General features: G+C 36.6%; 1 protein-coding gene across 1 annotated transcript in view; it reads left to right on the top strand.

Annotated features, from left to right (window-relative positions):
• Positions 1-1580: 1580 nt before the first annotated feature.
• The window catches only part of stard5 (StAR-related lipid transfer (START) domain containing 5), a 79357-nt gene continuing 66091 nt past the window's right edge, over positions 1581-14846 (top strand). The window contains exon 1 of the mRNA XM_049603515.1: positions 1581-2054. Coding sequence (XP_049459472.1) covers positions 1965-2054 — 90 coding nt within the window. The 5' untranslated portion in view covers positions 1581-1964. The remainder of the gene's footprint in view (positions 2055-14846) is intronic.

The raw sequence follows: 14846 nt of genomic DNA, 5'->3' as shown, positions 1-14846 counted from the left end.
AGTCTTGCTCTGCTCTGCTCTACTCTACCCTGGTCTACTCTACTCTGCTTTACTCTATACTCTACTCTTCTCTACTCTGCTCTGTCCTACTCTGCTCTACTTTGCTCTACTCTGATATACTCCGCTCTGCTTTATTCTGCTCTACTTTGCTCTACTGTACTATACTCTGCTCTACTCTATTCTGCTCTGCTCTACTGTGCTGTGCTCTACTCTATACTCTGCTCTACTCTACTCTGGTCTACTCTGTAATCTATTCTTCTCTATCCTACTCTGCTCTACTCTATACTCTACTCTTCTCTACTCTATTCTGCTCTGCTCTGTTCTACTCTGCTCTACTTTGCTCTACTCTGCTCTACTCTACTATGTTCTGCTCTAATCTGCTCTACTATACTCTGCTCTACTCTACTTTGCTCTATTCTGCTCTACTCTACTCTACTCTGCTCTGCCATCTCAAAAATTAAATTGTTTTATTGACCACAAAACATTTGTCTTTGAATTTGTAATTCCCACCATAAGGCATACATTTGAGGAAATACGATGCAACCTTAAAAACAGTATAATGGTCACTACCGAAACAGTGCAGTCACTACTGAAACACTGGGTGTTTTGTAAAAAATAAAGTATATTGAGTTATCAACTAAAGTATTATGATGCTAATCGGTTACATTTATGTTCTGTTTCATCAATTATTAACTCTGAAATCAATCTGATCAGCGTTATGCATTTTACAAAGAAAGATTGCATTTAGATTTTGAAGAATTCTATAATTTGAACTTCGAAATTTGTTTAAATATTATTTTATTTAATAGATTTAACTGTGAAAACCTTTAGTCAAAATTTGTAAAAATTTAAATCTTTAAACAAGGGAAGAAACAAGCATAACAGGTTGATATATATTTTTTTTGTGTAATATAATACTATATGTTTCGGTAGTGACAAATTTTGGAAGAGGAAAAACATTCCAAAACAGTCTGAAAATACAATATAAAAATTTACAGTCATTTTACTAGATATGTGACCTTTACATATGGTACAATATATATAGGGACAAAGTTTTGGAAATAAAACATAGAAAATTTCAAATATTTCCAGCCTAACTTTGCACACATCCGGTAGAATGCCCCATATATGTCTACGTGTCTATGCTCTGTAATACATCAAAGTACGTCGTGATGAAGTCGGACACAAAACTAACCAACATGCATTGTGCGGTGATCGCCGGTGATTGACGCTGCACAGGCCTAGCTCATCTCTAACGAGCCTATCGTTCAACGTGGAAACTGTAGCGAAACGGAGCACTGCGTTTGGACGTTGAACGCGTCCGGCGTCCCAGACTGCAAAGAAGAGTCGAGCGCTTCGTCATTCAAAATAAGATTCATGTAGTTTTTCGCTCAGTTAAATGTTTTGTTCTGTACAAACCAACACAAGAGCACCTCATTAAATCACTTAATATTATTGAAAGTATACTTAATGTTTTATTATAGCACCTAGTACATTTTTTATTAACTATTAAAATTGTGAATGAGGGTTTTGTTTTGAAATCTATAACCGGATGTCGTTTTTTTCTGGATAGTGTGACACCTCTGCTAACGATAGTCTTTTTTTATTTCACTCAGATACTTTTGGATTTTCACGTTCTTGGTGAGATAGGTGTTGGCTGACATAAAGGCCTTCCAGGGAACAGAGACCGACAGCGTTGCCACAGACCTCAGATAAGCGTGCTAGCTGCTCTTTACAAACGATGAGGCCATTGCATAGCATATTTCATTCATTCAGGCTAACGCTAGCTCTGTGGAGGCGGTTCTAACGTTAACTTGACACTACTGCATTTGCGTTACAGTGTCCAGCTACAGTGTGACTTTGATTTCTTTGTTGAGTGGGGGGATAACAGTATCGTGCGTTAGCCCGCTGTAACGTCATTACTGCTAGGTTAGCAGGGTAACGTCAACGTTTACGTTACTATTATGGATTATGAGCATAAAGCGAGGGCAGTGGGTGAGTGCTTGCTGAGCTACAAGAGGGATGAGTCTGGATGGAGAGTCTGCAAGAAATCGGTAAATATATGCTGCTATAATTGTCTGATATGAAATTGTACGCTATTGATCCTCTTGGCCCCGAGCCATGCTGATCTCTGGTAACGTTACACTGAACCACCGGAAAGCGTCTTTTGTAAACGTGTTGCTTTGCTCAGCGACGGAGGTGACGTTACTCAGAGACTATGGGTATGTCCCAAGTCCCTTAAAATTACTGCTAACCACCTTACCTAGCCACCTTACCTAATTGTTTAGTCCCTCTCACTTAGGAAAACATTTAAGGAGTGAGGAGCGAGGATTGCTGATAAGAGACATGAGACGGCCTTACTCTGAAGCGTCACGTAAAGCGACGTCCTATTCTGGTGACGGCGGCACCTATGGGCAACACAGCTGGATCTGCTGCATAATGGAGCCAGCGTTTGCCGTACATCCCAAGTCACATTATATTCGATGATCAAAGCCACAGTTTTGCATGTATTATCATTGTTATTGAGTCATTTGCCGAAGTTTGTGGCAATTAAAGAACGGTCTGTAGCCCTGCCACTGTCACTGTGATGAGCATCATTATCATTATTATTATCATCATTATTATCACTATTAGTAAATCCACTCGCCATCATTCAACAAGTCAGCTGCTGAGTGAATAAGACATCAGACCTGTCAGTCTACCTCAGTCAATTCAATTTTATTTATAAAGCCCAATATCACAAATCACAATTTGCTTCACAGGGCTTTACAGTATACAACATCCCTCTGTTCTTAGGACCCTCACAGCGGATAAGGAAAAACTCTGTCGTACAGAACAGATCAACATAATAAATTAACAGTAATCCGTATGAGACAGAAAGAGAGACAGAGAGAGATGCAGGACAGACGGTAATGACAGTAGCTTACAACAACATTAATGAAAGTAATAATAATAATTAATATTAATAACTAATATGAATTATTCATTAATAATATCAATTATTAATAAATAATTAATATTACCTACAGCCTATTAAACATTATTCCACTCACATGACATGCAGGACAATTAATGATGGGCAAATGTGTTTGTGTATGTTTGTGTGCGTGGTGTTATGTCACTCGAGCAGCTGCACATTTAACAGCCACGCATCACAGACAGTCCGCTGAACACCGCAACCGGTTGTGAATGAAGTAAACTTAATTACAACATGACAGTCTTGCACGAAATATCATTAACGTTACTCTTTGTAGTCACGTAGGCATGTGAATTACAGCGTTTCATTGCAAAGAATGCAACGGGTACACTTGCGCTATTTCTCCGCCATCTCGTTCAAATAAGACAGACGAAGGGGGCGGGTATTTATACGTCATGGCCTCAAGCTGAAAAAGACTTCTGTTAGGAACCTGAGGGAGCGACCAAGATGGCTGCCGAGTGAGGTCGTTTTCACTGAGCTCCTGCACAAAAAAAGTTTTAACCGGTGAAAAGCGAAGAAATAACACTTCAACCAACTTTCATATGACGTATACTAACTTCCTTGATGACTGAGATCAATCTAATGTCAAGTCGGGAGAGAAAAAGGATGCAAAAAAGCAAAAACCTCGTGCACGACTCCTACCCAGGTAATGTGCTGATAACCTCGTGCCATGACTATGCTAGCACTGCACCTCCAGTAGCAGTTATGGCTGAAGAACCTTTCCCTCCGCTACCTGTGACTCCCTGTAAATCTCCTGCTGCAAAAAAAGTGCTTTATGAAGGAGAACATGAGTTACTTTCTCAAGACAACGCCGTCATCTCTACTCTCTCTAAACTCATAAATGAGCGAGCCGACAACATTGAAAGGCTTGTGAGTGTAAACTCCAAGAAAATTGATGAAAACACCATGAAGATAGAAGGCATAAAGAAAACGCTAGACTTTGCATGCAATGAGATAAAAGATACACAGAAGAAAGTGATGAATGTTGACACCCGTCTCAAAGAGCAAGAGCGCAAAGTTGTCAGCCTCCAAACGCGTGTCTGCGAGCTGGAGTCATACTCGAGGAGGTGGAACCTGAAGCTATATGGTGTTGCTGAAGACTCATCCGAAAATGTGAAAGAAAAAGCCATACAGATCTGCCAGAACATCCTTCCAGGGGAAAAAGACAAGCTTATGGCTGCTGTTGATGTTGCACATCGTCTTGGGAAACGATCACAAAACAACGTGACAGCAAACATCGCTTTGCTGAAGATCTGTCTCAGCTCGTCAGGGAGGCCAGGCTGAAGACGTGGCCCATGGTAAAGAAGGCGCGCAGTGAAGGTAAACCTGCTTATTATGTTGGTGCACGGGCCTTCATCGACGGAAAGGAGATCACATAAGTTAATTGTGACTTTGGAATTCAGCTTGTCCTGTTGAAGTCATGAATCATTCAAACTTTTATCTCCTGACTCACTAAATCTGGCTTACTGATGGACACTGCGTTGCAAGGTTCTGAGTTCACTCCATCTTTACATTTTTCTTCTTTCTGTTACATTCCTCTGAGACTATTTTTGTGTCAAGAAGACCATTTTTTGGATATACATCTTATCCTAAGAACTATATTTGTCCATCACCAAGAACTACTCAACTGAAAGTATCCCAAAGTATTTGTGTTAGTTGACTTTAAAGTTAAAATTGCCACCGACTAAGTTGACTGTTTTAGGTGCAGCTATTGCTTAGTGTTTCAGCATTTGCCCACCAGTTCGTAGTATTACTTAAGGTTTCTTTATTTCAGTATTTCATTGTCTATAGTTTCCTTAAACGCCAGGGGGTTAAGAAATATCACAAAACGTAAAGCTTTATTTTTATTTACCAAGCAGCTTAATACAGATTTTTGTTTTTGCCAGGAATCCCATTCAACTTCAAGTGATGAGAATTTTTGGAGAACCCAGTGGGGTAATGATTTATGGTTTTCTCATTGCACAGAAAGATCAGCTGGGGCTTTAACCATGAAAAACAGGTACAGCAGTGACATTTTACATACTAACACTGATCCAAATGGACATTTTGTCTGTCAAGTTATTACTTATAATAAGATTATCTTGATTCTAGTCAATGTTTATGGGTACAACTCTAGTTTAGAAAACATTCAATCATTTGCTGACATAGAAGGCAGACTTAAATATTGGTTAACCAAATTTCCAAATTCCTACATCATAGTTGGAGGAGATATTAATGTTACGTTGAACCGCTGATAGACAGATGGCCACCTGCTCGTGATGATAACAGGAATACTTTTATTAAACTCTTTATGGAAAGATATGACTTAGTGGACATATGGAGACTCAAATTCCCAGATATAGTAACATTCACTTGGAGTAACAAAGATAACACAAGGTTTTCCCGTATAGATTTCTGGTTAGTATCCAAACACCTTAAGGAACAAGATGTGACTGTTGACATTATTCCCTGTCCTTTAAGTGATCACAAAGCTATTTACATTTCTATTAAACTGTCTCCCTCTGATCAAGGCAGAAAAGCAAAGTTTTGGAAATTAAACAACTCGCTTCTTCAGTCTAAAGAAGTCCAATCAAGAATTTCATACTTAATATCATTTTTTTACAAAAAGGCAAAAGTAGATAATTCATTTTGCTTAAACTGGGAATTTTTTAAGCATGAATCAGCAAAATACCTTAGGACCTATGGAAGCAGACTTGCTAAAGCCAGGAAATTAGAGGAACAAAATGTTATTGCAGGTATATCCCAATTCTCTCAAACATCACCAGACAATTTAACAGAAGAGGATAAAATTAAAATGTATAATTTACAAGAGAAACTTGATATTATTTACAAAAGGAGGGCAGAAGGAGCTTTATTAGATCCCGGAAAAAATGGCTGGAAGAAGGAGAACAGAACTCTGCCTATTTCTTCAAAATGGAAAAACATCACGCAAAAATCAACACTATTGATGAATTAATAATTAATGGAAATATAACTGATGACAAAAATCCTATCTGATTTCTGTTCCACATTTTATAGAAAATTATACACTTCTGAATACTCTGAAACTGACACTCTGTCGCCTAAATTCTCTACAACATACTCCTCAACTTGATGATTCGGAAAGAGATCTTTGTGATCTACCTTTATCACAAACAGAAATTTGTAACAGTATTGCTTTATTAAAAGATAACAAATCACCAGGAACAGATGGGTTGTCGTCAGAATTCTACAAGATTTTCAGCCAGCAGATGGCGCCTTTTCTCCTTCAAGTGTTCAATGAAAGTCTATCATCCAGCACTTTGCCTACTAGTATGACTCAAGGTTTGATTACATTAATCCCTAAACCACGGAAAGACCCTCTTCACATTGACAATTGGCGCCCAATCTGTCTGTTAAATAATGACTATAAAATCTTGGCCCTATGCCTTGCTAAAAGAATTAAAAAAGTTCTTGATTCTCTAATTGATGAAGCTCAATCAGGCTTTATGCCGAATAGACACATCACAAATAATATAAGGCTGGTCTTAGACCTGCTTGATTATTCACACCTGATCTCAGATGACAGTTTTTTGCTTTTCTTAGATTTTTTTAAAGCTTTTGATACTGTTGAACATTCTTTTCTTTTTCATGCGTTACAGAAATTCGGCTTCGGACGCTACTTCTGTAATGCAGTCAAAACTCTTTACAATAATGCCAATTGTTCGATTAAACTCAAATTTGGTGCATCTTCTAGATTTGATGTGAAACGAGGCATTCGGCAAGGATGTCCAATTTCCCCTTATTTGTTTTTACTTGCTGCTCAACTTTTATGTGAACATATTAAACACAGTAATTTGAAAGGTATCACCATTGCTGACAGAACTATCATTATAAGTCAGCTGGCAGATGACACGACCTTGTTCCTAAAGAACAGTTCTCAAGTACCTTTAGCGATTAGTCTTATAGATCACTTTACTAAAGCTTCCGGTCTTCGATTAAATCTTAAAAAATGTGAATTATTACCTATTAAAAATTGTTATACTAATTCGATTTCCAATATTCAAATAAAAAAATTCAGTTACTTATTTAGGTGTCATTATCGATAAAAATGAATCCCAAAGATGTGCCAATAACTTCAACCCAATAATTGATAAGACAAAAAAGAAATTTAATATGTGGCTTTTACGTGACTTATCTCTAAGAGGCAGGATTCTTCTTTCAAAGGCAGAGGGAATATCTAGATTAACATACGCTGCGCTGTCACTAGGTGTAGACAGTCATGTCAGTAAAACAATAGACAAAGTTTTATTTGACTTTGTGTGGAAAAATCGGACCCATTACTTAAAAAAATCTGTTTTGATGAATGAATATAGTAAGGGTGGTCTTAATTTTTTAAGACTTCACCACTTTAAATTATACTTTCAAAATGAACTGGATCAAACATTACCTCATGTGTCCAACCTCCTTATGGAATTTTATTCCCCACTATGTCTTCTCCTCAGTAGGTGGCCTTAATTTTTTGTTGCTCTGTTCTTACAGTATTGACAAAATTCCTATCAAACTGGGTTCATTCCATAAGCAGATGTTACTAGCATGGTGTCTAATCTACAAACACAATTTTACACCCCACAAATTTTTAATTTGGAACAATAAATATGTTCTTTATAAAAACAAGTCAATTTTTCTCCAACGGTGGTTTGATAATAACTTTTTTTTATTGAGTCAGTTGTTTAATCAACATGGGCAACTTTACAATTATGCTGAATTCATTCAACATTATGGTATACCTGTTACACCTAAGGATTTTTCTGTTGTATTTGATGCTGTGCCTTCAAGTGTTATGTCACTGTTTAAAGACTTTAAAACAAATGACACTTGCCCTGCACTACCTGATGTGACTAAAACAGTTGTTGGAGAAATAACATTCAAAATGCTTCACAGATTTTACCCAACTAATCTTTATCTGCAAAGACTCAAAAAAGACATTGATGTGAGCTGTGCCTTTTGTGGATTTTCTAATGAAACCCTTGTTCATTTATTCTGGTCTTGCCCGCACTCTCAACAGCTGTGGAGAAAACTGTCACGTTACATCATTGACCATGTCTATCACCACTTGACTTTATGCTGGAAGAATGTACTGTTTGGATACATTGAATTTGACAAGAATCTTATCTCTAAATTTTATGTAATTAATTTGCTTATTATTATAACTAAATTTTATATTCACAGGTCTAAATTCTCAAACAAGAAGCCAAATTTTTTAGAGTTGTCTGCATATATCAAACAGTACATTTCTTCAATTTCTGACTGTACGAACAAGAAAGCAATTAAAACCTGTAATTTTTTCAAGCTTTACAAAATATTTACTTAGATATTCCTTTTATTTCTATCTCATTATCCCCCCTGGCGTATTTATAACACTGAACTGTCTGTTGTCCAAGTTGTGTACACTAACATTTGTCATACACACACATTGTTGTGTATACTTGTATTTGCACTATGTTCAATAAAGCATTAAAAAAAAAAAAAAAAAAAATAAATCCTGTTAGGAACCTCTCGTGTTACCTTACTCATCGCACCTAACAGATCCCTCCTAAAGCCTAACGCTAACTCCTTACTGGCAGGAATAAGAGACATGAGACGACCTTAAAGATGGCGGAGCTCGAACAACTTCCGGTTCAAGTAAGGAGTTAGGAGTTAGCAGTATAAAATAAGAGACTTGGGACGTACCCTATTTGTACTACATCAACCATTTTTTTTCATTATTGAACTTATAGAGTGCCCAAGTCACGCTCCTTCTGGTAGAGCTCATGGGACCTTAGATCGGAAAAAATATGAATGGCAGTGAATGGGTAGAGCAATATTATCTTTTGTTCCCATTTGAGTTGTGACATGAAATCTAAATATGTTGTTAATGAATTTAAAACATACATTTTAAGGTCAAGAAAGTCATACTTTGTGGTAAAACTGTTGAGATATAAGCTTTTTAATTAGAGAGACTCAAGAGTACACAGGAGGAGGTCGCGTATGTGAAGTCATAGCTTTCGCTTGCTTCCTGCAGCTTGGCCTCCCCGCTGAAATTCCACTGTTTTATGATTAATTGATTTATGATTGAAGATGTCTGTGTGTTTTGTTACAGGTTGCAGTCACTCCAAGCTGCTGGAAGCGAGCGAAAGCTATGACGTCACAAACGCGACCGCCTCCTGTGTAGTCTTCTAATTACGTTTTTTCAAAAGCTAGTATCTCAACAGTTTTACCACAAAGTATGACTTTCTTAACCTTAAAATTTATGTTTTAAATTCATGAACGACATACTTGGATTTCATGTCACAACTCAAACGGGACCAAAAGATAACATTTCTCTCCTCATTTACTGCCATTCATATTTTTTCCAATCTAAGGTCCCATGAGCTTCACCGGAAGGAACGTGACTTTGGCACTCTATATCTGTCTGTTGATCACCCATACCATTTTAACATGGTTTCTTTCTTTTTTTTGTGTAACGTTAATTATCTTTATTAATGTCATGTTGTACACCATGGGGTTTTACTTACAGTCTTTCAACAACAAAACTAATAATTCCTTTAAACCCATAATATGTATTCCATAACATGTCCTATCCTAGCATTGTGTCAAGCAACATAAAACATCACTCCATCCATGCATTTATACACACAAGACATGAAATACAAGACACAATACATTCATTCCTACATTCTAAACACTAATCACACGCTTCTCATTCCCATTCCCCCCGTCCCACACCCTTCAACACACACCTGCCCTTGATCCCCACCAGAGTCCTTCTCTTTCCTGCCATCCATCATTTTGGTTTAACTTATAAAGCAAAATACGTGTTCCCAAACCTCACAGAATTGCTTTATTTTATTGTAATCCTAAAATAAGGTCTTTTCTATTTAAATATCTCATTAAATCTTCCCAGATCTGCAAAGTAGGAGCTTCTGCTTTTTTCCAGTGTTTTAAAATGACTTTTTTATAGAGATGGGAGGAGAACATAATCCGCCATCCCAAGGATATCTTATGTTTCCAACATATTGAAAAATACACAGCTGTGCTTCATAAGTTTGGATAAAACTTATGAATTTTATCTCTTGTGTAATATATTCTTGTTATTAATTTTTATTGTATTAACAGTAGATTTTCATTTGTGGTGATACTGTTAGTGAGGTAAACACTCTGTCCATCTTGTTTCAGCTTCTATAAAATGGAGATCTTTGTTCCATACATTATATAGTTTTTGCATTGAATACTGTTTAGATTGTTCCACCAGTAGCATATTATATACTTTGCAAAGTATTTTTTCCTTTTTTCTTTCTTTAAACAAAAGGACATCAAGGGGTCCGGGCACCGGATCATAGTGAAAAGTAAAATTTTCAGTAATTTCACCTTTTTTAGCTGTAAATGTCTAAAACATTCTTAGTTTGTCAATGTAAATTTATTTTGAAGTTCAGTAAATGATTGTTCCTTGTTATGCATGATTATATTTGATAAATATTTATTTCCCTACCCTCCAAGAGACCCAGTTAAGCTCCACATTTTGAAATTTTATTGACTGATTTTTCTAAAGTCCTGTGTTCCTAGGTATACCAAGTTGTACTCCTAATATATTTCCAATTCTCTTCCATGTTTTTAATGTGCTATTTATTACAAAATTAGATACTTTTATATTGTGTTTTGTAAACAGAGCAGTAAAGAAGTTGTGAGGCTTTAACTGTTGGCTTTCAGTATTTATCCAGGGCTCTTCCCCTGTGTTATTGATTATACGATCTATATAGAACATCTGAGAAGCATGGTAGTACACTCTAGATTTGAAAGCTTAAGACCTCCTTCAGTTCTTGCATTTTGCAAAATTGTTTTACTCAACCTATGTGCTTTATTAGCCCAAATAAAGGAGGTAAGTTAAAGCGTTTAGCCGTGTAAAAAAAAAAAAAAAAAAAAAGTTTTGAGGAGTAAATGAAATAGTTTGAAAAATAAAAAGAAATATTGGCAACCATATCATTTAAACAAATGTATTCTTCCTATCAAATTCATAGGTAAATCCGACCATTTATCAATACAGGTTTTCAGATCATTAATCAAAGAGAGATAATGACGTGACGCTATTTTTTTTGTGTCCATATGGTTTAGTCAAGTTCAAAAGGGTTAAAATTTGAAAATAAATGTATGATTAACTTACAAACTTTCTTTTTGTGTGGATCCAGTACAAAATTTTAATCCAATTTGAGAGAATATATTAGAGGATTATGGCAAAATGTCTAAGTGATGTAACCCTAAAAACTTTGCACCAAATAATTGAACTTGCTTAAAACACTAAAATTCTCAATAAAACACCCTATCAACTAGTTTGGCATGGTCTTATATTATTACTTTTTTATATTAAATAAAGCTAATGGAATACAATTGTTCTAAATATGAAATTTAATTTGGGGAATCATGAAAGTCAAGTAAACTACATGAAGTGTCAAGTTGTGTAACCACCATTTAAGAGGCCATTTTGCTAATATTGTAAAGAACATGCCATGTCACAGGAAATGGTATTACGGAGAAGGACCCCTGATGATCACAACTGCTGTATGACAAGGTTAGAATCTCTTAAAAATTACTCATAAATTGACATTTTTAGGTTTTGGTCAGGTTTGGTATGTGTACATGTCAAATGGTATGACCCTAGAAACACATTAATAATTCATATGAATCATAAAAATGAATATTTACATTAAAGAATTATGTTTGAAATATTGAGACCAAGGCCATGTGCTTACACAGGTGTCCATGGTAATGCCTGTCAAATTTGATTTTAAAATGATATGTCAAATGGTGTAATCGGTTACACCATTTATATATATATATATATATATATATATATATATATATATATGTGTATATATATATATATATATGTGTATATATATATATATGTGTATATATATATATATATATATATATATATATATGTATTTATATATATACCTAAGATCATGACATCAATACTATGAACAAAACCAAAACAGTTTTGACTCTTTAAATGAAGAGATATTTATTTTTTCCAATGAAAAACTATTGGCAAGCATCTCAAACATTTTTCGAAAAGATATCAAACAAAAAACTATTTGATATCTCAAATGAATATCAATTTAAATAAGGTGCATTACTTACTGATATAAAAATAAAGGCCCCTTGAACTGATGCAAATACATGCATCGGGATTATAAACTGAAAAAGTTCATTCCAGAAGTTCAAAAAAATAAATATATATAGAAAATGATTGCACTGAACAAGTTAGACTTGTCTATGTAAACAACTGAAAAAGTGCATTCCATAGTAACAAAAAAATAAGTTTAAAGAATTTTGGCTTATGGTTCCATTCAAATGAATACCTTTTCACTAAGGTAAATGGGGTTCAGTTGTTCTTTTATCTCATATTAGGAGAGAGAAACAGAGACAGAGACACAGAGTCTGTGTGTGTTTTGAGATAGTGTTGTCACGGTACCAAAATTGGGACCCACGTTACGATACCAGTGACAGTATCACAGTTCTGAGTAGTATCACTATACCACAGCAAAAATGAGGCAGATGTGCCTTTTGTCCTTTATAAAAAGATAAAGCACTTTTCTATAATGTATCAATGGTATTTCAATGGAATAAATTACTTATTGACTTATTCATACTTCAAAAACAGCATCAATAAGTGATTAACATGGGGGGATCAAAATAAAATAAATAAATGAAATAAAAATCAACCAGCCACCCTCCTCCCCTGACAAGTCCCTTCATAAGTAATGAACAGTCCCTAAAGTTTCTCCTCTGATACGCCACATGCCGCCATGGCTCAGCTATTCAGGTACTTTTGGGCAGTCATGACAACAAGTTATTCACCTGGAGCCGGTAAGTCGTTATAATGCGCTGCCGTATTTGACAGGAATATGTATTCCTGTCCGTGTCTGTGACCCCCGTTCAACCCACAACCGGCGGGATTCGCCGTTACTGTTTATCGCCACACTGCTGACATTTTACGCTGTCCGTCACCGCACGCTGTTTGATTGCGTTATCAAAACACTCCACTATTATTCGGCCTTGCTTTTCACTTATTTCACCGAATACCGAATGTGGTTTTTTTTGCAATATTCGGCCGAATATATTCGGTGCACCCCTAAATAGGAGCCTTCCCCCACTCCCCTCACCGCTGCTCTCCTCACTATACTGGCTGCTGTGCTGTGCAAGTGCATAGATGTCTCAGAGTGGTGGTGCATTTGCAAAAATGTTTTGAAGGAGCAGCAGCGGCGGTAATAATTTAGCGGCGCCTGCTAAATGAATGTAGCGGAAACACTGATATGTACCGTGGAGTTTTAGTGCCGCGGTCTACCGTTGGTACCAGTATACCGTGCAAAGTGTGAGAGAGAGTGTGCGCATCTGTGTGTGTGTGTGTGTGTGCGCGTCTGTGTGAAATTATGACCGAGTTAACGAGTTGTTTTCCGACATGAGGGGGTATTCTTGAATTTTCCCAGTCAGACAGAGTTTTTCTGATTATGCCGACGTCATTCACTGCAGGACTTTCAGGTCTCATAGTGGGAGCAGGGCACTGCCGTGCTGACAAAATTATATATGTTATTGGGGCTATTCGTCATGATATCAGACTTATTGGAATGACGTAATAATTCCTGTTATTGGCCCGATAATTATCAGCCTGATAGTTATTGTGCACCCCTAATTTCCAGTAGAATTTGTGGCTCCGTGTGAACGGGGATCGTTTCAATAATGTTGTCATATAAACGCAGACGTTTTTTAAAACACAAAGGACAGACTTTTCCGTTTTTAGAGAAACCGTTGTCGTCTAAACAGGGCCTTGGTCAATCCATGTGAAATTTGGCACAGTGGTAGAGGGTCATAGGAGGATACGAATGAAGCAGTATTACATCAATTGGCCAAAGGGGGGGCGCTATAGCAACCAATTGAAATTGCAAACTTTGAATGGGCATATCCCATGCCCCGCATGTCGTAGAGACATGAAACTTTGCTCAGAGATGCCTCTCCTCATGAGGAACAAATTTGCCTCAAGAACCCATAACTTCTGGTTATACAGATTTTCTGTCATTGTGAATTTTTTGAAAAACACTTCAAATCGATCTCATGTGAGTAAGATGGCAGGCTAGTACTTCAGCTCCTCTCCCTCCAATTTGTTTGAAGCAAACTTGCTCATTTTCTATTCTTGCAAACTCTTCCAAACTTGGCTCATTTGAAAGCTTAAAATCTCTGCTTTCTGCAATGTCACGAGACCGTTGGAACAACAGTAAAACCAGAGACACTTTTAAAAAACTGGTCTGTGAGGATGATGACGAGGTATCTGAGAACTTCCTCACAATGCCCTCTCTGGAAGCCGTCCTTATGAAACATTTCAACATTTTCATTGTTTGCCTGTGGTGCTGATGGCTTATTGGCTTTTTCTAATGAATAGAAGTTTTCTGTTATTTAGCTTTTTATTAGCTTTGTTTGCTTGATTTTGGCATATTCCTATTTGAGTCTTAGTATAGCCATCATGGAATGTTGGGCAGCCAATTTGCATTTGGCCAAACCCGACAACATTTTATGTTGGGATGATGCCATCACCACTTTAAAATCATTATTGTAGCCATCTCTGGTTCTTCTTTGGGTCCTGTGGGTGGGTGGGTTTAGGGTAGGGGATGTGGTACTCCCTATTACTATTGTTACTGTCTTTTTGCGATTGTTTTTTGTTTATTTTTGTTTTTATTTATAAGGATCCCCATTAGCTGTGCCTTAAGAGCTAGTCTTCCTATATTCAAAATTCTATTAATCACCCATTAGGCAATTCATGGTCTGGCCTCAGAATATATAAAAGAACTTCTAATGCGGTACTCACCAGCCAGACCTT

This window comes from Epinephelus fuscoguttatus, linkage group LG2 (genome assembly GCF_011397635.1).
Source record: "Epinephelus fuscoguttatus linkage group LG2, E.fuscoguttatus.final_Chr_v1".
Lineage (NCBI taxonomy): Eukaryota > Metazoa > Chordata > Actinopteri > Perciformes > Serranidae > Epinephelus > Epinephelus fuscoguttatus.
This window is presented reverse-complemented; position numbering and strand designations above follow the sequence as displayed.